General features: G+C 39.7%; 1 protein-coding gene across 2 annotated transcripts; it reads left to right on the forward strand.

The window, feature by feature from the left end:
• Window positions 1–14,748, forward strand: LOC103031070 (programmed cell death 6 interacting protein). Of its 2 annotated transcripts, none has more exons than XM_007245663.4 (18): window positions 1–288; window positions 5,677–5,725; window positions 5,813–5,882; window positions 6,365–6,492; window positions 6,593–6,746; window positions 7,106–7,206; window positions 7,637–7,768; window positions 8,135–8,357; window positions 8,509–8,632; window positions 9,485–9,662; window positions 9,789–9,900; window positions 10,148–10,317; window positions 10,889–11,137; window positions 11,233–11,367; window positions 12,033–12,127; window positions 12,282–12,402; window positions 12,498–12,703; window positions 13,992–14,748. In XM_007245663.4, the coding sequence occupies exons 1-18, from the start codon at window positions 83–85 to the stop codon at window positions 14,161–14,163; spliced, it is 2,625 nt and encodes an 874-aa protein (XP_007245725.2). In that variant the 5' UTR covers window positions 1–82; the 3' UTR covers window positions 14,164–14,748. The 2 variants fall into 2 exon arrangements, with proteins under 2 accessions (XP_007245725.2, XP_007245726.2); XM_007245664.4 differs by having other exon boundaries at window positions 7,652–7,768.
• The last annotated feature ends 9,581 nt before the right edge of the window (window positions 14,749–24,329 follow it).

The following is a 24,329-nucleotide window of genomic DNA, read 5'->3' on the forward strand; positions in this document are numbered from 1 at the left end:
GATCCAGGAAGTGCGGGGCGCTGTTTTTGTCCCACTGCTGTTCTCTGTTCGCCATAAACCCGAGTCTGTTCAGCGGGCCGACATGGCGACGTTTATTTCTGTCCCGTTAAAGAAGTCCTCGGAGGTGGACCTGGTGAAACCGCTGTCCAAATTCGTCGGCTCTGCTTACCCGGCGGGAGAGGAGCAGGCGGAGTACCTGCGGGCGGTGGAGGAGCTCAACAAGCTCCGCAAGAGCGCGCTGGGGAGGCCGCTGGACAAACACGAGAGCTCGCTGGAGATCCTCCTACGGTCAGTCTGGGAGCGCTGTAGCTGTCTGGCTGTCCTGACAGCGCTGTCTGAGATTCTGATTCACGCTGAAAACCTCACAAAATCTGTATAAATACTGTTTATGTCCGTGTAAACTGTGGAAATGGATGGGCGTTATCTGTATAAGTGTGTCAAAAACAGCTAACGCTAGCTTCCCTAACGTTACTGGCTAACCGAGCTAACCTAGCTAACGAGCTATCTGCTAGTTAGTTAGCCAACCCCAGTTTATCGTACCCGATGAGTTTATATAGCAAAACTAGATTATAATTAAATGTCTTAACTACGAATACTGCACTTTTATTATATATAAATAACACCGTTCAGCGGTTTAATAACACTGGATTTGAGTGGTAAAGGTAGCTAAAGAACAACCTGAACAGATCAGCCAACGTCTGGCTAAGCTAACGTTAGTTAGCTAACAGCTAAGTTAACTGACTTGGGTTAGCTCAGCTGTCATTTGTTTGGGTACAGAAATTTCAAATAACTTTAATTTACCTTTAATCAACTCAAGGACATGATCATTATCTTAGCTGTCATAACTAATTAACTTGACAAACTTAAAAAAAAAAACACTTTAAATTCGAGCAGTTTTGAACTCGACAATATAACTTAAGCTAGTAGCTATGTTTAGTTAAATGTTATTTTTTAATAACTCCCATATAGCTATATACAAAAAAAAACAACTTCCTCACTCTTTTTATGGGCATATAACCCTGAATTTGTAGTGATTCCCCTGATTTTTAGTGTGTGTGTTAAAGCAGGAGAAGCAGTAAAATATGGAGGGCAGTGGGCCTCAAAGGCCAGGGTTGAGAAGCACTGCTTCCAGCCCAATGCCACACCTCACCTGTCACCATCAGTCAGCTACCTAACACTATCTAACGTTACCTAAATCCCTAATTTACAAGCTTTTTTGTTACTACTCTGAGATTTGTAGGAATTAATTTCAAAAATCAGAGTTTTATTCTACATGGTCTGTAGGCCAATTAACAGCTTAAGGTCTTATTATTTTGGCTCTTTCTTTTTTTATTTGGGTTGACATTGGCCCAATAAGCAATAAGATAACTTGGGTGGCTTAAATCAGACAGCATTTCAATTGTCCAGCATCTTGTTTTTAATCATAAAACAGCTTCTTAAGTATATATAGGCTTATTAAACAGAACAAAAAAAAACATTTAATAAAAGTACAATATGTAATATTTTCCTACAAGTATGTTTCCTTTACGTTACCTTTTACTGATGCTGCGGATCCTGTGGCTTTTTATAAAAGAAATACATTATACAGCTCACAAACTGTCTTGTACCCTTAACAACATGCCACAAGGTAAAATTCAGTTATTTGAGTTCTTGGGTAATATTCATTTTGGTTAACATTTATTATACAGGACTTAAATAAAAGCTACATATTGTACCTTTAAACCAAGGGAACAGATTATTAAATTGAGAAATGTATGTATTTAATTGGGTTAAATGACTAGGACTGTCTGTGAATATTATTCCAATACTCTAATAATGGATAAGTGTCTTATTATTTTTGTTTATTTTCTTTTTGCTCATGCAGATTAGTAATGGCCCAGCCAACAAGATATTAAAACATTTTTAGCTAGGTGGCTTAACTTTGACAGTGTATCAGATTTCAGTCTTCCTGAGTTTATATCACCATCAGCCAAAATCAAATCTTGTTTGTTCATTATTATTTGTAACATGGAGAGCTTCTAAATATTTTCTCACTCTTACATTCAGTCAGTCCCATTTTAGGTTGTTCCATTTCTGACATTCTGGCGAGTGTTTAGCGTTTAAAGTTGACCAGTAATATTAATTTTTAAATCCCCCAGTCTTGATTCAATGTTGTATTTCCTGTTTCTTTCCCAGACCCACGTGTGTATAAAATGGGTACGTACATTGCTTTAGAGACCACAAGTCTTGAGACTATTCTGACCACACAACTTTTTATGGGTCAAAGAGCGCCACCTGCTGAAACGGACATGGTCTGCGCCTTTTCTCTCAAGCCCCTGGCTAACATTGAGCTTCCCTGTTCTTTGTGACGCATTTTGCCTTTGGCTCTGAAGACTTCTCAGTGCCTGTTAGACAAGTAGTCTTAAGTTCTCTGCTATTGCAGCATTACTTGATCTGAAAGCACACATTATGTAGGTAGCCTGTGTAATGTTTACCAGTATTGCCTCTGCTTGGTCAACAATAGGCAGAATGACATGTATTTGAGCACAGTGAAAAGGAGAAGTGGTTGCAGTGATTAAGACTAAAGCTTACCTCATACACTGGTAAATTCCCTTCTCCATTACTGGGTCATGCAGTGAATAACTTAAGCGATAATGATAAGTTTGCATACGGAAGAGTCCAGGAAGTGGCGTGATGATTTGTTAAACAAAAGCAGTGCAGGGGCTGCAGTCTTTGCCTTTTGTCTCTAGTGTATCTTGATTGTATTTCTTAACTTCAAATGCTGTGTGAAGTAGATGGAACCAATGTTTCAGTCTCAGACACACTTTTAAATCTAAATCTGGTAAAACTGACTGGCTAGGTTTATAATAATACCTGGAAATGTATTTGTGGGACTGGCCTTGCTTTAGTTTATCAGTGAAATATGACTGGGAGGCTCTCCTAATGCTTAGTGCAGCACCTGTTTATGAATAAAATAATGCCTTTCAGCATCGAGCCAATCGGCTTACTGGTAACTCTGCAAGAGAAGGAGGGGCATATAGTCAAGAAATTCCAAACAACTGATTACTTTCTGGCTGTAGAAGAATACACAAATAAATACAACAGTTATGATTGTGAAACAAATTAGTCTGGAGAGCTGCTTGTGTCTTGTGTTTCCGTTTTCCGTCGTTTTTCTCTTTTTGTATTTTTATTTATTTATTTATTTATTTATGTATTGCATAATTTGAAACGGCCAGTTGTTCTATACATATGTTCTTTTCAGTATCAATTCAATATAATAAATGGACACACACAAATGCTCTAAACACATGGCTTTTGCTTGGTATTGCCTTATACACTATGTCAAATGTTTTTGGACTGCCTTTCTAAAGAATGCATTCGACTACTTAACTATTGCTAACACAAATGTGCAAATGCACACACACACACACACACACACACACACACACACACACACACACACACACATCTTTAGTCCTGGTAGAGAAGTACTGCCAATAGAATAGGACTCTCTGAAGCAGGTAAGCATGAACCCATTGGGTTGCTGTTGGTTTAAGAGGAGGGGTATAAAGCCACCCTGCATTAAGCTGTTAAGCAGTAGAACTGTGTTCTCTGGAATCACTGGGCTCTTTCCAATAGCTTTGGCATGAGCTGTGGAGCATCACTAATGTTATTCAGACAGAAGAGACAGGATAAACTTATTAATTTTTAATGACCTCGATTCTAGAAGGGGAAAAAAGAAAAGATTTTTCAGTACTATTGTTTATGTCGCGTATATGTAAACAACAAAGTCTATTTCTCTGTGAATTATCCATGTTTATGTATCAACATCAGCCGATCTATGTAAGAAATATTGATGTCGGCACACAATTCCCGTGTGTCCATCTCTAGTTATGAATGTTAATGTAACTGCCAGAGCTGCTGTGAAAGTGCTGACAGGGGCTAAAGAAGGGGGCAGTGACTCATCAGAGGTTTGTGCCAGATATTGAATTACTTGCTTCTTGAGTGGCTTTCTGTTCTGCCCTGCATTCTGCTCTGGAATAAGTCAGTGAGTGCCGTCTGGTTCTCAATAAGACAGTGTTAAGTTTCCAGCTCCATTCTTCTGTGTGGAGAGTGAATGAGCCGTGTGTTGCGATGGAGACCGGCCTTTTGTTTTGGTATCGGCTTGTTGTGGCCTTGATGAATGCTTGGCTTTGCTACTGTGTTGGCCCTGCGTCTCGCCAAAAAGGTTTGTTTGATTCGTATGACAAGCAGTGTCTTCGGTACGCGGTGATCCTGATCAATGAGTCAACAGTCACACACCTGTTTATGTCATCGAGGAGAGGCTAAAAATAGCCACCAATGAGGGAATTTCCTTCCTATGACATGAGCAAGCCTGGCACAATGACACAGCATATGATTCAGTAAAGGGTAAAGTCAAGCTTGTTGATGTTTGATGTTACATCACAGCTCTTCAAATGACAAACAGTCACATGAGCCTGTGGGTCAGTCTGCCCTTCCCATCACTGCCCTTATAAGCTCAAGTTACTTCTCGCAGTCTTTTTTCAAAACAGTGTTTTTCTGGTTTCCTCAGCTTGAACTTGCTCTGTTTAGACATTTTACTGGATGATATTTTATGCTGTCTAAGGAAAAAGACGACACGTCCACTGGATGGAAAAAGGAAAAAATGAATTAATGCGTCATCAGCCAGTAGATTTAAACATGCACCATAAATGTCCGACAACAAATAGAGCAGATATGGTTACTCATTAACTGCAACTGATCTCTCTCTGGAATAGAACAGACACATGTGAATGTGAATTTGCCTCAATTAAATTTAAGGGTATTGTTTAATAAGAGAGAGTCTTTCAGAATGTACATCAAATTAATGGGATTAATAAGACAAGATTGAAGCGTTCCTAAGAAAAAAAAAATATTTGTAGTTCCAATGTGTGTTCTTAAATGCAGTTCTTTGTTATTTAAAAATTATAAGAAAATTTGTATTATTTTCTGAAAGGTTCTATAAATGTTCCTTTAGTCAAAACGAACACTTCCTGTTTATTCACGCCCCTTTCCCCATCAGCCATGCCTTCCTCCTCCTGCTCTTGTGTACAAGATGGTGTTGTAAAGCCTAAAGCACTGACTAGGCGGGTATATTAGCAAGAACTTGCCAATATGATGTTCATCATGATACAGGGGTATACAGGGGCAAGAAAACCATTTGGAATTTTAGGAATTTCTGCATAAGGTTGTCATAAAATGTTAAGGATATTGACAAATAAATAATGTGCCTAAAATAAAACGCAAATATATTATAATTGCAAGTCTAAATTGAACACATTATTCATCTTGGGAAATAATCTTCCCCTTCATGGTTGTAAAATGGCCAGGCCCTGATACAGCAACGCAGGTCCAAATCATGATCTTTCCTCAACCATACTTTACAGTTGGGATTAGGGGTTGGAGATATGGCTTTAAAATTATATCACAATATTTGATGATATTATTCCATACCATATGACATGGCACACCCCTAATCAAGATTTTCTGTTCTTTATTAAGATTATTTTGTGAATTTAGTGTGCCATAATTTAACTGTAACGTTAGGAAGTCTTTAAGATCATGTCTTGCATGTTTCTTCATGGATCGTAGAATAGTGGATATTTGCATGTGTTTGTGACGCTTTTATGCCTCACGTCTTCCACTTTCTTTCTGCAGGTACTATGATCAGCTGTGTGCCGTTGAGCCGAAATTTCCTTTCCCCGAGGTAATGCTCTTAAATACATGTGAACTGAAACATGCATATTTAAATGTAACAAACTATTATGATGCTAATGTTAATCTCTGTTTTCAGCTGTGTCTGACGTTCACATGGAAAGATGCGTTTGATAAAGGATCTCTGTTTGGTGGCTCGGTTAAGCTCGGTAAGCCTGTCCTTTAAACTTTTAGCTGAAGTTATAAACATAAAGATGTGTAAAAGGCTTTTTTGAGGGTTGCCATAGAAGAGCTACTTTTGTTTGCAGTAGGAGTGAGTGATTTGGCCTGAAAATATCAGAATATTTTACTTTTACACATTATTTTTGCAATAATGCTATTCTTGTTATTGAAAATATTTTATGAATGCAATAAAATAAATGTTAAAGATTTTATTTATTGTTCAGTTATACAAATCAGAAAAAGTAACTAAATGTAATAATAACAATGTAATGTAACCAAAATCGAATAATATTAAGTGCATGCATTTAAACAGAATGCAAACACAGTGCTTCCCTGGCATAACTTGAACCATTTTTAGCACCTTTATATTGAATAATGTGTTTACAATGATTCTGAACAGCAGGAAACAATTTAAATAGTTAGTTAGTTGGCATTCTTTGTTAAACTATGTTAAATGTTGTGTGTTTAGCCTTGGCCAGTCTCGGCTATGAGAAGACCTGTGTGTTGTTTAATATTGGAGCTCTGGCCAGTCAGATCGCCTCAGAGCAGAACCTGGACAATGACGAGGGACTGAAGTCAGCTGCCAAGTTTTACCAGGTCAGAGTCTGTTCTTAAACCATACTGATCTCTGCTGTTTATATCAAATTATTTGTTATAATGAGATGATTTTTCTTTTGTTTGTGCATTTTCTCTGTAGCTGGCGAGTGGTGCTTTTGCTCACATCAAGGACACAGTGCTGTCTGCTCTGAATCGGGAACCCACCATGGATATTTCTCCAGAGACCGTGGGCACACTCAGTCAGATCATGCTCAGCCAGGCACAGGAGGTTTTTGTGATGAAAGCCACTGCAGGTGTGTTTAATAAGGCGGTTTTATCACTAGTTAATAATAAATTATTCAGTATTAGACTATGACATTAGGCATGACTGAAGCAGATAAGATAAGCAAACATTTATTTTATAGTTAGCAGTGATGTTTTACAGTACTTTGTGATGAAACCAGTTAAAATGTGTTTTTTTTTCTCTATATTGAACTTTCAGATTTTGGTGAATTCCTCTTTTAATCATTAAATTTGATTAATAATTAATATTTAATCTTGAGTTATTATTGATTGATTAAGCAAATTTATATAATCTGAACTATATTAAGTTTAGATATGTGTTTTGATTGACTGATTTTGTTGTTGCTCTCTGATATGCTTTGCTCTGCAGACAAAATGAAGGATGCAATTGTAGCTAAATTGGCCAATCAGGCTGCAGATTTCTACGGTGATGCTTTCAAGCAGTGCCAGTATAAAGAGAACCTGCCCAAGGTACGTCCACCTCCTCTACAAATCTGACCCATTTACCAGTGGAGAGGCGTCCACTAGGGGACACTGTAGACACAGTATATAAACCATCCAGACTGACACATTGCATGCAGCAATCACTGTGTGTACCTGTGTTTTGTCTTTTACATTTAGTGTCTGTAATGGCCACTAGTCGTACCCTCACACACACACACACACACACTTGGACAATTTCAATTTCCTTCTTTTGTTTCTCCTCCCACTAACCTGTGAGTGTGAACGCTGCATGAGCGTAGTGTGAAGGTTTGGTTAAGGTTTGCTGAAGGTTGCGTGCTGATTTGCTGTTCTGTTCTCTCTTCCTGCGCCCTGTGCTGTGTGTCTGTGCTCGTTTGTGGTTGCTCGTGGTGTTTGTTCGTGGTTGCCGTGGTGTTTGTGGTTGCCTCTCCCTGGTCAGTATTTTTATTTCCAGGAAGTGCTTCCAGTCCTGGCTGCCAAGCACTGCATGATGCAGGCCACTGCGGAGCTCCACCAGTCAGCGCTGGCCAATCAGAAGAAGCGGTTTGGTGAGGAGATTGCCCGTCTTCAGGTGGGTCTTTGTTTTTCCTGAGTGTTTGTGTTTCTGCATCTGTTTTTCAGCATCTGATGCTGATTTAGGTCTCCAGAGAATAAACAGTTTTTTATTATCCTTAAGTTTAACACTATTAGATGAACTATGCCTTTAGTTAATTTTTTTTTTTTGTGGATTAACACTTCATTAATTTATAAGATATGGACAAAGAATTGTCTGTAATCTAATGCATGTTGTAAAAAACAAAACAAATGTAAGGGTATATGCTTTTTAGAAAATATCTGTTGGATTTTTTTCTTTTGTAACTATACGAACAAAGTATGCATGTTTGATCCATTTGTGTTTGTGAAATTGATTGGAGTTTTTTTCTCTGTGTCTTTGCAGCATGCCACAGAGCTGGTTAAGACTGTGGCGTCCCGCTACGATGAATATGTAAACGTAAAGGATCTTTCTGAAAAGATCAACCGTGCTCTCACAGCTGCTAAGAAAGACAACGACTTTATCTACCATGATCGTGTCCCTGAAGTTAAGGACCTGGAGCATATTGGCAAGGCAGCACTCGTCAAGACAACCAGCATTCAAGTACCTCTTAGTCAGAAGTTCACAGGTAAATGATTCATTATCAGTCTATACTGTTTTATTTAACAGCAGATTAGATTCAGTGAAATAGATTAAAATTTAGAGAATAAATAAAACAAATTAGCATTGATTGTGCAATAAATAAAAATTGGTTCATTCTCTTTTTTTCCCCTCTTCAGACCTTTTTGAGAAGATGGTGCCTATGGAAGTGCAACAGTCTTTGAGTCTGTCCAACTCCAGGAGGGCTGATACAGTTAACAGACTTGTGGGCAGCCTGAGAGAGGCAACCAACCTCTGCAATGGGTGGGTTTGAGATTTGTAAAATTCCATTTATTTTTATTTAACCTGGTTCTTCTAACTGAAAGTTTTTGTTTTTCTTTTTTCTGATGAGCAAACTAGCTGGCTGCTATATTCTTGTAAAATTAATACATGGTTTTATACATGTTTAGGTTTTACTACAATAAGAAATTGTAGGTTTGATTTGGCTGTGTATAGGATTCAGATAGTTTTCCACACAAATATTTAATTGGCAATTGAAGAACAGTTTAGCTGTTCAGAAGAGTAGGTCATTATATGATCCATGTCTTATGAGGCTGTCCCAAGACCTGGCAGATCCTTATTTATTGCTAGATGTCAGTATGAAGCTCAATTATAGCTGCAGAAAATCATGTGTGCCAATTACATTTATTATATATATATTTATATACATATTTTATATATTATATATATTTTTTATATATGTTCATATACTGTCCCCCTAAAACATACTAGTCATGTAGCGTAACGTGGAATCATGTTACTCTACATCCAGTCTATGATGTGCAATCAACATGGAAAACTCAAAAGACATATATATAAACATTCCATATTTGTAGGATGTGTAAAACTAACACATCTCATGCAGGAAACACTAAGTAAAGTTATTTTGAGTAAAATACAGAAAATTGCAAAATGCACAATGATTCATTACCCAGTAATGCCTGGAAATGTTAATTTTATCCAGTCTCACCAGTAGTCTGTATCTGTGATTGGCCTATAATGTTAAAAGACATTCGGCAACCAGTATTGACCCTAAAACCACTGATCATCTCTGAATGAAACTGAATTGATAATTAACTGGTTGAATTTGTGGATTGATTGTTGATAATTTTTCAGGGTGCTGGCCTCTCTGAACCTGCCGGCAGCACTGGAGGATCTGTCTGGAGATTCAGTCCCACAGTCCATCCTGGAGAAGAGTCGTGCTGTAGTCCAGCAGGGAGGACTTCACAGCATTGAGCAGCTCATCAAAGATCTGCCGGAACTACTTCAGAGAAACCGTGAGATCCTGGATGAGGTTGGTCTCTTATTCAGATATCCATACTGTAGATTAGACCCCTAGTTTAGATCAGCTGTCTACAGTAGGTGTTCATGCACTCTGCTTATTCAGTTCTGATTTTGTCTGTTCTGTTTGTTTTTGCAGTCGCTGAAGATGCTGGATGATGAGGAGACAACAGACAATGAACTCAGAACCAAATTCAGCCAACGGTGGAACAGAACTCCATCTGGAGACTTATACAAACCACTCAGAGCAGGTACAGCTCCACTATTCAACAACAGAATGTCAAGGTCCAAGTCATTGCTTGTGGAACAACCCAGACAACAACCCAGACACATATATCCATATATATCCACCACTTTAGCTCTAAATAAATAGTCCTTTAGTACACATGGATTTCCTAACCATTTTTATTCTTATTCTGTTCTGTTATTCTTGTTCTGTTATTCTGTTGTGTTTCTATATGAATCTTCTAATATGTTAATTGTTTTGTGTCTGTTTAGAGGGTGGTAATTTCCGCAGTGTGCTGGATAAGGCTGTGCAGGCTGACCAGGTGGTACGGGAGCGCTATAACTCTCACTGTGAGATGATTGCTTTACTCTGCAAGCCAGAGAATGAGCTCTGTGCTGCCATTCCTTCAGCCAATCCTGCCAAGACTCTGCAGGGCAGCGAGGTAACATGCCAACCCACACACAGACACTTTTTTTAGGTCAATGGGATATGAAAATGCTAGTATACTTTTGTTAGGATGGGGAATATTAAAATAGTTTAAAGATTGTGTTTGTGAAAAGTTGTAACATGTAATAAAGAACAATGATTTTAGAAATGCTTTGGAAATGGCAAGGCTTTTTAAAAATGTTATTACATATATGGAATTCAAATGCAGAACTTTGGTCAAACACTTCTTGCTGTAAAAAAGAATATTACTAGTTTTTCATTTCAGTTATTTTATTTGTAGCAGAACTGTGGTAGTGCCAGGTTTTGTTTGTTTATTTGTTTGTTTTGGTTAGATGTTGGTTTTCTAAAGTTCTCTAAGGGTATACCTGAGCATTGCACTGAACAATAGGAACTACCTCTATAAATTAAGATCATTTTAACATAAATATGCTTTAAGGAAACTGGAACCCAATTGTTAAATATGCAGAATGATTATTTTAATTGTTTTGTCAGGACTCAGTTTGCAGGATGTGTCTCTGTCAAAATAAATACACAATGAAACTCATTAAGCTCCTTCACTCTTGCAGGTGGTAAATGTGCTGAAGGCTCAGCTGGGTCAGCTGGATGCGATCAAACGAGAGCGTGAGGTTCTGGAAGGAGAGATAAAGTCTGTGACCTTCGACATGACAGCAAAGTTCTTAACTGCATTGGCTCAGGACGGAGCAATTAACGAAGAAGCCCTTTCTGCTGCAGAACTGGACTCGCGCTATGGCTCTCACACGCAGCGCGTCCAGCAGAATCTACGTGCACAGGAAGACCTGCTGGGCCAAGTGCAGGTACACAATACTGAAGTAGCTTTTCTGCCTGTTGTTTTACATGTTTCTCTTTTTTTATAAGCTGTTTTATACATTTCTCTGCTTCCTTATTTCAGACATCCCATCAGGAGTTTGCGGCCTTGAAGCAGTCCAATGCTGAGGCTAACGACAGAGAGGAGATGCTGAAGAAACTGGCCTCAGCTCATGACAGTTACATTGAGATTACCTCCAACCTTAAAGAGGGCACTAAGGTAGAGCCAAAACAAATTACTTCACTCATCTGTTTTAAAATGTCTGTGAACATCACCTCTTTATTAAAGTTATTTAGTGTTTAAGTTATAAATAGTATGCATATAAATGTAGAATATACAAAGTCTAGTCTGAAGTCTGCTGAAGATTTTAAAACACATCAGAGTCACTGCTGGACTGAGAATAGTCCCAAACCAGAAATATCCGGCTAACAGTGTCCTGTAACCAGAACAAACTGAACAGCAGTAGATGAACTTATGTCTCTGATTTTATATGTACAAAGTGGAGCAGCTAGGTAGAAGGGTTTAATAGAGAAGACAATAAGTAAACAGTGTGTCAGATCTACTTGTGGATCTCTGGAGTTCTGACTGGTGAAGCTCAGGGTGAGAAGATGCAGAGAACAGATGGACTACATTCGGTAATTATAGAACTACAGAGTGTTTTTATATACTCAGTAGAAGTAGAAAAATGGACAATATGTGTAGAAACAAGGAGGGTTTTTTTTAATATTCTGGCTGAGCTGTGTATTTTAGTAACCCAATAAACCAGTTTCATGGACATGGATTAAGCTTTGTGTTTGATTTAAATTGTAATCAGTGCACCAGTACTGATGAAATATTAAATGTATTTCTTTTTTTTTTCCTCTCCCTTCCTCCATTTCATGCAGTTCTACAATGATTTGACTGAAATCCTTCTGAAGTTCCAGAACAAGTGTAGTGACATTGTTTTTGCCCGCAAGACTGAGAGAGATGAACTTCTCAAGTATGTACTTTTGTTTATTTTGCATATGATTGTTGGTGGGAATGTGTCTGAAATGTGTTGTTATTCGTTTTCAAATCCATTTTTTTTTTTCAAATAAATTAGTCTTTTATTCAGTTTGTATGATTAATTAATATTGGTCATATCTAATTTACAGGGAATTGCAGCAGAGTATCGCTCGTGAGCCTAGCGCACCTTCTTTCAGTGTCCCTGCATACCAGTCCAACACCTCCACACCTGCAGCAGGAGGCCCCACCCCTGCCCCCAGGACCATGTTTGTGAGTGGTCAATCAGAGCAGACCTCTAATCAGAAATCTATGAAACTTTGTAATCTTCTTCTTCTCTTGTTCTGATCTGATTCTCTGTATTTCAGCCAGTGCAGCCCCAGCCTAAAGCCCAGCCTCCAGCAAGACCTCCACCACCATCCTTCACTCCACAGGCAGCCAGCAGCACCCCCGGTCAAGCACCTGCCAGCCAGGTCCCACCACCTGCCAGCTCCAACCCACCACCTATGGCACCAACTTCTGCACCCTCACAGGCTCAAGGACCACCCTACCCATCTTATCAGGGTTACCCAGGGTATACATCCTTCCCTTCTTTTAGAAGCATATCTGTCATTTTGTTTATTTATAACTAAAATAAATAATAGCACCAGTGTATTGTGTAGGCATCTGCAGCTGTAAAAAGAAAAATATATATATTTCTTCTATTTTACATGTTTGTCACTTTTTTTTTTTAGATAATCCAACTAACTTTATTATGAGATTAAGACAACAGAAGTAAGCATACAGTGCAGATTTTATAATCATTCCATGTATTGAAGACAAAACTCCTGAATAATAAGACTTTCCAAATTACAATTTATGTACTGATGAGTCAAAGGTGGAATCTTTCGTAAGACATGGGATGTGTTAAAACTGGCATAAAGCCAACACCACATTCTGCAGTGGCCAACAGTCAATCAGTGGTAGTAGTTTGATGGTGTGAGGTTGGTTAGTGTCTACATGGTCTGTAAATCTTGTTGTAACTGATAACCACAGTAACCCTACGGTTTGTATGAATGCAAATTATCAGTTCTAGATATTACTTTTTTTCTTTTTTTCTCTCGCATGTTGCCATACCAGATCCCTTATGGCTCGCTGTGTGTGCATATCCATTACGTTTTTGAATTAAAATATAGCTACAGAAGCAGGCATCATAAGTTTAAGGTTTTTAGAACTGTAATCTATAGCTCTGTAAATCCATATTCCATAATTTTCAGCTTATCTTTTGAAATTAAAAGGTACCTGTTCTGTCTGTTTTGCTGTTCTCTGATTGGCTGGACGCAGCGTGGTGGCAGGATACATGCTCTGCTGAACTTTTTCACCAGAGGGAAGGGTGGCGTTTTTATGCAACGTAACCCAGCATGCACCGTGATCTTTATTGAAATTAATAGGATGCGTTGCAGCTTACGTGCAAGTGGACACATCCCGTCTGTAGTGCAAAGCATGTGTAAATTAGCAGGTAGTTGTGGGTCAAGCCGTTCCTCCTGCACGTGATACACAGGTGCTACCCCTTGCCTGTGTGTAAAGTGGTATAAATGAGAAGCATAAGTGTTACTGCTCGGGAAGGTTTCTGAGGGTAATTACTTTCTTACATGGGAGATATGTCCTAAATAAATGAAATGATTGTTTAAAATTTGCATTGTCTATTTACTTGTTGGCATCTTTTAGTTGGAAGATCTGAAATGCATAGATGTAGAAATATAAGAAATTAGTAAGGGATAAATACATTTTACAAAGCTATATACATGGGGTTTGTTTGTTTTATGCGTTATACAGTATTGGATGCTAACCGTTGCACATCCTTCCTCTGTTTTGTCTCTCAGGTACTATCAGATGCCGATGGCGTATAATCCCTATGCCTATGGCTATAACATGCCCTATATGCACTATCAGGGCCAGGCCCAAGCTGGATATCCTGGAGCTCCACCTGCCCAGCAGACATACCCCTACCCCCAGCAGCCACCTCAGCAACAGCCATACTACCCCCAGCAGTAGACTATAATTACTGACAAAACCTTCCCCAGCTACAGCCATGCTGCCCCCTGTATACTAGCACTCCTTTCTCTTACTCATAATCTCTAACACCTCCACTCCTTTTCTTTGTCTTTAACACTTCACCTCCTGTGGGCAGATATTACAACACTAGATGGACCAATGGGATTTGCCCTCACATTCGAAGCCTCAGAGGGAAGCTCTCTGCTCTGGTTTGGATCTCTCTCTCTCTTTCTCTCTCTCTCTCTTTCTCACGCTGATTATCTCACTCACACCCAAAGTCAAGCTGCTGGCTGGCTGCCTGCCGCTGCGTATATCTTATTTTTGTAATGAATACTGAATATATACTCTAATGCAGGATATGTAGATGTTTTCTTACCCAGAAGATGCAGATAATTGTTGGGAGAAAAAAATACTGTAACTCTTTCACTATACCTCTGTCTGTACATCTGTCAATCAGCGCTTAGGGAATGGATCAGTTTAATGGACTATTGAATAATGCAATGCATCTGTCACCTTAAAAACTACTTTGCATTTTTGTTTCTCTTTTGTTCTTATGTGATTAAAACCTGTCTGATGCTGAAATAATTACTGTGTTCTCTCTGTAAATCTCAATGGGACACAGACAATTTTTTTTTATGTTTTTGTGGGTGGAATTTGAGAGGTGACACTGGAATGTGGAATAGGCAGGTTAAGGTTTTAAGGTTCCTTGCTTTTAGACCATAGGCTGTATATAAGAGTGGACTGGATGAATGGGGTTAAAAGTGACACTAGAATGTCTCTGACACCCTCTGGTGGTTGACTGCTGTTACAAATTTAACCCTGCCCAACCAGAGAAAGGAAACAGAAACACAATTTTATGTAAAATTTGACATTCAGTTATTTGGTTTGTAAATTATTTAGTTAATTTGGCCTTTGTATTGTGCGAATTCTGCAAGCTCGCCCTACAGTAATCCCCATAACACTTTTCTTCCCAATTAACAATTGATAAATAGTTCTTTGTTGATATGTAAAGGGTTGTGGCGGTGAGGTGATCAGCAGCCATGGGCGAAGATGATAGACTGCTAATACTGACTGTCTGATATTGATGATAATGCAGATACCTAAAAACAATCATTGGGGAAAAATAAACTCCTGAGCAAGTAAAAACAAGATGGCAACTTACCTGTTGGCCTCCAAACATAATAATAGGAGTGAACAGTATTGTACTGTCTGCTCTTGTATACAGTCTGTTCCAGACTGCAGTGAATTTCACATTGTAATGTTTCAGACCTACCCTGGTTTCATTTAATGTGACTTGGTTGTTTTTTATTTTTGGGCTGCTGCTCTGCTTTTATTTGGGCTTTCAGACTATTGACTTTTAGTTTTCATCAGTTGAATGGCAAAAACCTACCAGAATACCTTCTGGCCATCATATAAATTCCCTGAGCAAATACACTTACATTGCAATAGTCATGGGCAAGTGTTTCTCAGGGATGGCTCGAAATGCCCACACCTGTACATGTGAGGTGTTACGTTGTGAGGTTTAACACTGGCCATGGTGAATTTTTGTAGATTCAATGCAGAAGGCCCCACATGCATATCCTGTAGGACAGTGTAGCATTCTTTAGCTTCCTTAGGCTAGGACAAAAGTCACGGGACACAATACTCTTCCCAGTCTTATAGGTTGGTTTTGAAGTATGTGTATCTTTCAATGTTTTATTTGCTATAATTGAACCCATTGTTGCTTGTATTTGGACACTAGACAATTTTGAGAAAGTTTCCGGCACAAAAGCGGAAGCGACCAAAATAAGAATGGAAGAGCAGGTGTTTAAATGAACTTCCTCGCTCTGGCTGTGCTTACTGTAACTGTAGGAGGTGGAATGCTCTGTGCTGCTGTTGAGAGATTTGTGGGAGGTTTATGTGAGAGTGTCAGAGTCAGGGAGGGCGAGAGGCAGGTGCCACATTATTGTAGATATGCCAGATTTTCCCTATGTCTTTATCCTCTGTGACCTATAGACCTCTCAGACAGCGATCCCTCTCAGATGACTCACAGTTACGAGAAAGTGTCATCAGAGACGCTGCAGCGAGATGCCAGCCTGTGTGCGTGTCTGTTCGGTTAGATAACAAAAATGCTTTGATGGCTCAAGGCCCCCGACTGCTGTAGTCCGAGCCTCTGAAAGACAAGCCGAGAGGTGTGTTTATTAATGTGGAGTGGGCAGGTGCTGGTCTGGACATTTTATTCTCAGGAGGACGCATACCCGGGCATCATGTACAGTAAATGGGGCCAATAGTGTTTGAGGTGAGAGAGGACATCTCAGATTGTGGACAAAGGCCTGTGCTTTGTAAAATACATTTGCGTACAGTGTGAAATTTTTCCCCCTCGCTGCAAATTAGGTTTATTAGCAAAATAAAGTGTTTTAAATATAATAAAAAAATAACATATTATTTAAGTATACTTGATTCTACTCCCACACCTTCAAATGCATTGTGTGGGTTTGGGAATATAGACCGGAAGCAGGAGAGTTCTTTAAGCAGAGAGTTTCTTTACATGGTGAATCATCTCCAGGTTGTGATTCAGGATTTATACAGAATTTACCTCCACAGGTTTGTGCACTGTCATGTGTGCAGATGTTAAAAAGCATTAGTAACATTTAATCAACCCTGTAAGTACCCCAGCTACAACTTAGCAACACATACGCAATCGCCTGACACACCAAGACAACTGCCCAGCAACCAGTATGTACCGTAACTCCATGTTAACCACATCTGCCTGGAAGTGGAAAGCACTTGAGCTGCACTAAGCACTATTTTGATTTCTCTTCAGGATATATGAGCTTTAATTTAATTTTGGGTCTGTATCTTTTATTTATTCATAAAATTAAACCAAGATCATACTAGTCAATACTAAAAATATTTTGTGGCACTAAAAAAATAATCTAAATGGTTTTAAAATGGCCTATACCAGAGCTTAGATCAGGCCCAAAATACCCAGCCTGACCCGGCCCGAGCCCGACCTGCCCTGCCACACACTGTCCTTTTGAGCCTAAGCTGATTCAAACCCGACACTATTAGAGTAAAACTGAGCTTTGAAAAAAATCCGGCTGTTTAAGCGAAATCTGTTCTGAATGATGTTAATTAACATTACAACACTGAACAAGCATAAACCTATTATTTAAGAAAAAATGTTTATTTAATCTCCGAAAGATTAAAACACAAACAATGCGGACAATGAGCCACAGCCTAAACATCAGTTAAGAATAATGTCCGAATGACTTTCCTCTCATATCAAATATAATTTAACATGGTTTAAGAATAGAAAATACATTTTAAACAAAAAAATATATATTGAGCTTATAGTCTATGTGCAAAAACACAAAAAAACAGTAATAAGGCTATGCCCTGCACTGCACAGCGCTGCATGTATTGTGCAACTTTTTTTAAAGCGCAGTTTCATATGTTACTTTGCTATATTGCGATACACCATAGCTTTACATGGAATAAAAATAGCATAGACTATTTTCTTAAGCCTGACCCGACGAAAGTCGCGGGAAATCTCGGCCCGAGTTCAGGCCTAGAGTCGGGTCGGGTTGGGGCAGAGAGTCTAAACTCTAGCCTATACAGGCCAAAAATAGCAAATAGAAGGATAACAATAACTTAAAGCATCAATCCTTATGATTGATGATCAAAACACTGTTGTACCTAAATGGGGAGAGGGCAAAATAATATAATAAAAAGGCATCAACATGCTTCTACTACTATTCCTAAAAAGCCAAATATATTTATTCTAAAAAAAAAAAAAAACTTGAGAGAGCGCAATCAGAGAGTGTAACAGAATTGTCAGTATAATCATCAGATTCATTTACTCTTACATTCTTACTCAAAACCTATGGACTGACACTTTAAGATCTATTACAATATTAGGTGATAAGATATGCTTTATTATGGATTTAAAATCAGCTAGAACTGTTGAGTCAATTCTGAATAGAAAAACACAACAGGATGGTTGAATGGCTCGACCAACGCAGTAACATATCAAGTGATTTCTCTATTCTGGCAGCACGCAAAGCCTGAAATATTAGTGGACTGGAGTCTACTGCCCATGAGGGCTGAGCTAAGATTCCTCAGGAACGCTGCCAGAAGCTGCAGTCTGGGTATGCATTACTTTTGCTGCAGGTCATAATCACAAAAGAGAGTTCTACTATACACTAATGATGCACAAGGGAATAAAGAAGCTCAAAACTGCAATAGTCATTTAAAAGTGTCATTTTGTGTTGAATTGGGAAACTATTTGGTATATAAGTTGTGTTTGACTATTTTATTTGCTTTTGTTTGATTTGGTTTGCAGCCAATCTTTTACTAATAAAGTAATTATGATAAATAATTTCCCACTTACCCAGAGGTTTGTGGACAACTGTCCATGTAATATTTATTCGGTAACACTTTATAATACTGTTCCATAGTTAATAGATAACTAAGCAGGAACTAAGCAGTAACTAATTAATAGTGCTGCATTAACACCTACATATTTTCTATTAACTACCAGGGAGTACTGAATAATTACTCAGTAGATAGTACTGAACTAATATTTAGAGTAGTTCACTATTAACTCCACAATAATTACTGAGACTTACATATCTCCCAGAGAACTACTTACTAATGATGTCTCATTTATAATAACTATTCATTAATTACTGCTCAAATCAACATTAACTACTGAAAACCCTTACATGCCACCTGGGGAACTATAGATCTAAATCAGTCTAAAGGCATATTTGAGTTAAATGCTTAATAATTGAAGGCATGTTTGAATTAAGCAAGTGACACCAGTTGTAGTAGTGGTAACCTTTATTACCTTATTATCCTCAGTTTCTTCCAAATATTAGCAACATATTGTAAAATACTTTAGTGTGTATTACGCTGCTTAACCATCAATTTTTGGAAGAAAAAAAAACATTATAACGTAATATTATTGCATAGAAGACATTGATGAAAGTTCTCCAGAAGGCATCTAAGACTCTAAGAATGACTGTAAGACTGTAATAATTTAATAATCATTGCTTTAATATTAGGTATCAGCCTTATAAAAGTGCATCTTCAGCCTTTGCAGTCTCACAATTTTTTTTTTTAACTGCGCACTATTAGGGTAATTACGTTAATTTCACAGCGGACGCAGCTCTCCTGGTCCTTCGTGTAAATTCTCTGCTGTGCTGCTGCTGCTGCTGGAGGAGGATTAAGAGAGACTGCTGCTTTCATATTTCTATTTGATTGAAAATGAACTAGTAATCAAGATATTGAGATCTTTTCCAGCTTATTTTACCCCCGGATCAGAGGAGGACTCTTTGTGGGTTGTTAACCAGCTTTAGGATGTGTGTAAGCCAGCTAAGTTAGCTAGGTTATGTGTGTGTTAGTTAACTGGCTAAGTTAGCTAGGTTATGTGTGTGTTAGCTAGTTTAAATATGTGTTAGTTAGCTAGGTTATGTGTGTTTGTTTGCTAGCTAAGTTTACTTAACTAGTTTATGTGTGGGTTAGTTAGCTAGGTTAAATGTGTGTTAGTTAGCTAGCTAAGTTAGCTAGGGGAATTGTGTGTGTGTTAGCTATGTTAAATGTGTTAGTTAGCTAAGTTAGGTTAATTGCGTTTGTTAGTTAGCTAGGGGAAATGTGTGTTAGTTAGCTCGGTTAAATGGGTGTGTGTTAGCTAGTTTAAATGTGTGTGTGTTAGTTAACTAGGTTAAATGTGTTGTTATTATTATTATTATTATTATTATTATTATTATTAATGTATATTTCCCTTTGTAATACTGTGTTCTGATCTGCAGTAACTCTCTAGTTATTAGTAATTATTTACCATGTGTTTCACTTTATAATACTGTGGTATGATTTGCAGTAACTCCTAAAGAAGAACACAGTAACTCTTCAGTAATTAGTAATTAGTTACCATGTTTCTCACTTTATAATACTGTGACATGATTTGCCGTAACTCCGAAAGAAGAACACAGTAACTCTTCAGTCATTAATAATGGGTTACCATGTGGTGCTGTTAACTCCCTAAAAAAAGAAGACAGGGACACCTAATTAATTATCTATGAAGAACACAGGGATGCCTAGTCTGTTATCTAACACAAATATTTATTCATTAAAACATGATTTCCCCCAGAATATGGATGTAGGACACAACCTACAGTAAAGCTGTATGTGAGCCATCACTTCTACTGAGCACATCTCCAGGAGGACTGAAGAAGAGCACAGGTTTACAACCCCTGGCAAAAAGTATGGAATCACCAGTCTTGGATGAGCACTCCTTCAGACATTTCATTCTGTAAAACAAACTCTGATCAAAAACATGATACAATAATAAGGTCATTCCAAAGTGCAACTTGTTGGTTTTCAGGAACACTCAAAGAAATGAAGAAAAAACATTGTGGAAGTCAGTGAATGTTACTTTTATTGACCAACCACAGGGAAAAAAATATGGAATCACTCAATTCTGAGGAAAAAAGTATGGAATCACTCAAATTGAAGGTAGAAAATAAAGACACACCTAGTCAATTTCCTTTCCCTAAATGGACACCTGCCTCAGATTAGATCTGCTCGTTAGTCTGCAGTTAAAAACACCTGCAGTCATGACACCTTAGAGGGCTGCTGGACGAATTAGAGTGGCAAGAACCATGGCTCCCAACAAGAGAAATGTCTCTTGAAACAAAAGAGAGGATTGTGAAACTTCTTGAAGAAGGTAACTCTTCACGCATGGTTGCTAAAGATGTGGGCTGTTCACAGTCAGCTGTATCCAAGATATGGACCAAATACAAACAGCATGGAATGGTTGTTAAAGCCAAGCGTACTGGTAGACCGAGAAAGACATCAAAGCGTCAAGACAAGCATTTGTCTTGAAAACCGAAAAAGTACAACTAAACAGATGAAGCATAAATGGGAAGAAGCTGGAGCCAATGTATGTGACCGAACCGTAAGACATCGCCTAAAGGAAATGGGATTTCAAAACAGGAAAGCTAAAAGAAAACCATCATTGACACCTAAACATAAAAGAACAAGACTGCAGTGGGCTAAGGAGAGGCAATCATGGACTGTGGATGACTGGATGAAAGTTATCTTCAGTGATGAGTCAAGAATCTGCATTGGACAAGGTGATGATGCTGGAACTTTTGTTTGGTGCCGTTCCAGTGAGATTTATGAAGAGGCCTGCCTGAAGAAAACAACCAAATTTCCACAGTCCTTGATGATATGGGGCTGCATGTCAGGCAAAGGCACTGGGGAGATGACTGTGGTTAATTCTTCTATCAATGCACAAGTTTACATTGACATTTTGGACAGTTTTCTCATCCCTTCAATTGAACAGATGTTTGGAGATAATGAAATAATTTTCCAAGATGACAATGCATCGTGCCATAGGGCAAAAACAGTGAAGGCATTCCTTGGAGAAAGACACATTCAGTCGATGTCATGGCCTGCAAATAGTCCAGATCTCAACCCAATTGAAAACCTGTGGTGGAAATGGAAAAAAATGGTCCACAAGAAGGCTCCGACCTGCAAAGCTGATCTGGCAACTGCTATCAAAGAGAGTTGGCACCAAATTGATGCAGAATACTGTTTGTCACTCATCAAGTCCATGCCTCAGAGACTGAAAGCCGTTATAAAAGCCAAAGGTGGTTCAACTAAATACTAGTGATGTATTTTGAATCATCTTTTGTTCATCTGTTTTTCATGATTCCATACTTTTTTCCTCAGAATTGAGTGATTCCATATTTTTTTCCCTGTGGTTGGTCAATAAAAGTAACATTCACTGACTTCCACAATGTTTTTTCTTCATTTCTTTGAGTGTTCCTGAAAGCCAACAAGTTGCACTTTGGAATGACCTTATTATTGTATCATGTTTTTGATCAGAGTTTGTTTTACAGAATGTAATGTCTGAAGGAGTGCTCATCCAAGACTGGTGATTCCATACTTTTTGCCAGGGGTTGTAGAATAAACACCTGTAACACACTGACAGAACATTACAAAAATGGGGGTTAAACAGACTACTGCACATTTCAGTCCTGTGTCTAACATTGAGAAGATATTGAGGATACTAAGGTAAGTAAGGTTAATATATGATTTGCTAGTATTGACCCACGCCCTTGATTGGGCAGAGAAGAAGAAAGAGGGGGAGCGAACTCAGAGTATTTGGGATGGAGTTCGGGGCAGCTTCGCTGTAAAGCGTGAAGCCGAAGCCCCAAAAATTAAATCAGAACTTTCGACCACTGCTAGGATTTAAGAAGCAACTGAGTGTTGGAAGTCCGACCTTGTAGTCTTTGAGAAAGCCAGAGGATGAACCGATGCAAGGGGAAGGCAGTGTGGAAGTCAAAGGAAAGAAAGGTAGGGAATAATTAAGTAAGGTATTTGAAGGTGCTGCCAGCCTATTCGAGTATAAGAATGAATGAGGTCCTTGGTGGCAGAAATCGGTTGAAGTGGAAAGGTAGTGTTGAGCGACTTAATGGAATGATGCACGTGTTGTACATGTAGTTTAAAGGCCCCAAAAGCAGCCACCGACCCGCATGCGCAGCAGGAGCGACCCGGTAAGGTAGAAGGGGTGCTCCTGATGGTCCAACAGAAGTGAGGGGGGGGGGGCGATGGAGTGGGAAGATGGTGTGGGAAGACGGGGCGATGGAGTGGGAAGACGGTGTGGGAAGACGGGGCGATGGAGTGGGAAGACGGGGCGATGGAGTGGGAAGACCAGGCAAGGTAGTGGGAAGATGGAGAGGGAAGACGGAGCGGGAAGATGGGGCGATGGAGTGGGAAGACAGGGTGGGAAGACGGGGTGGGAAGATGGCAGCAACAGGAGATAAACAAAAGAGAGTAGGGAGGACAGACAGAATGAGGACAGTTGGAATGGCGGTGGGAAGATGGAGGATGGGAAGGGAGGACAGATGGACTGGTGTTGGGATGATGGAGGATGGGCAGGGAGGACAGATGAAATGGCGTTGGGATGATGGAGGATGGGCAGGGAGGACAGACCGACTGGTGTTGGGATGATGGAGGATGGGCAGGGAGGACAGATGGACTGGTGTTGGGATGATGGAGGATGGGCAGGGAGGACAGACCGACTGGTGTAGCGAAGATGGGTAAGGAGGCGAAGACGAGGGTGGCGGTGACAAAGGTTAGTACGGTGAGGGTGATTGTTACAACGGCAACGAAAGATTGGAATGAAGAGGGCGAGATTACGTCCCAGATGGTGGCGATTATGCGGGCGGTGAAGGTGCAAGCTATGAAGTTGCGGCGATGATGGCGATGACAGGCAGAGATGGTGGCAATGATGCCGATGGTGGTGAAGATGGCCAAAGTGAGGGCAAGATGATGCCCAAGACGATGGCGGCGAAGGCAAAGAAAATGAAGATGAAGGCGGGAAGATTGCAACGATGATGATGGCGATGACAGACAGAGATGGAGACAATGAGGTTGGCCCTGAAAACTGAGGCAGAGGTGATGAAGGTGATGCGGGCAGAGATGGTGGCGATGGTGACCATGGTGATGAAGATGGCCATGCGAGGGCAAGGTGATGCCCAAGACGATGGCGACGAAGATGAAGACGAAGGCGAGAAGATCGCAGCGATGATGTCGATGACAGACAGAGACGACGACAATGAGGATGGCCAGGACAACTGTGGCAGAGATGATTAAGGTGATGCAGGCAGAGATGGTGGTGATGGTGATCACGGTGGCCAAAGCGAGGGCAAGGTGACGCCCAAGACGATGGCGATGAAGAAGACGAAGGCGAGAAGATCGCAGCGATGATGATGTCGATGACAGAGACGACGACAATGAGGATGGCCATGACAACTGTGGCAGAGATGATGAAGGTGATGCAGGCAGAGATGGTGGCGATGGTGACCATGGTGGCCAAAGCGAGGGCAAGGTGACGCCCAAGACGATGGCGATGAAGATGAGGAAGATGGAGATGAAGGCGAGAAGATCGCAGCGATGATGGCGATGACAGAGACAAAGACAATGAGGACGGCCATGACAACAGTGGCAGAGATGAAGGCGATGCAGGAAGAGATGGGGGCGATGATGATGACCATGGTGGCGAAGATGGCCATAGCGAGGGCAAGGTGATGCCCAAGACGATGGCAATGGAGACGAGGAAGATGAAGACGTAGGTGAGAAGATCGCGCTGGTGGGATGTAGGCAGAGAGTGT

Source organism: Astyanax mexicanus, chromosome 3 (genome assembly GCF_023375975.1).
Source record: "Astyanax mexicanus isolate ESR-SI-001 chromosome 3, AstMex3_surface, whole genome shotgun sequence".
Lineage (NCBI taxonomy): Eukaryota > Metazoa > Chordata > Actinopteri > Characiformes > Acestrorhamphidae > Astyanax > Astyanax mexicanus.

Excerpts from the sequence above, each read along its gene's own strand:
- LOC103031070 (XM_007245663.4), top strand. The coding sequence starts at position 83 with ATGGCGACGTTTATTTCTGTCCCGTTAAAGAAGTCCTCGGAGGTGGAC. Across the intron at positions 10,318-10,888 it reads AGACTCTGCAGGGCAGCGAG|GTGGTAAATGTGCTGAAGGC; the intron begins GTAACATGCCAA and ends TCACTCTTGCAG. Across the intron at positions 11,368-12,032 it reads ACCTTAAAGAGGGCACTAAG|TTCTACAATGATTTGACTGA; the intron begins GTAGAGCCAAAA and ends CATTTCATGCAG.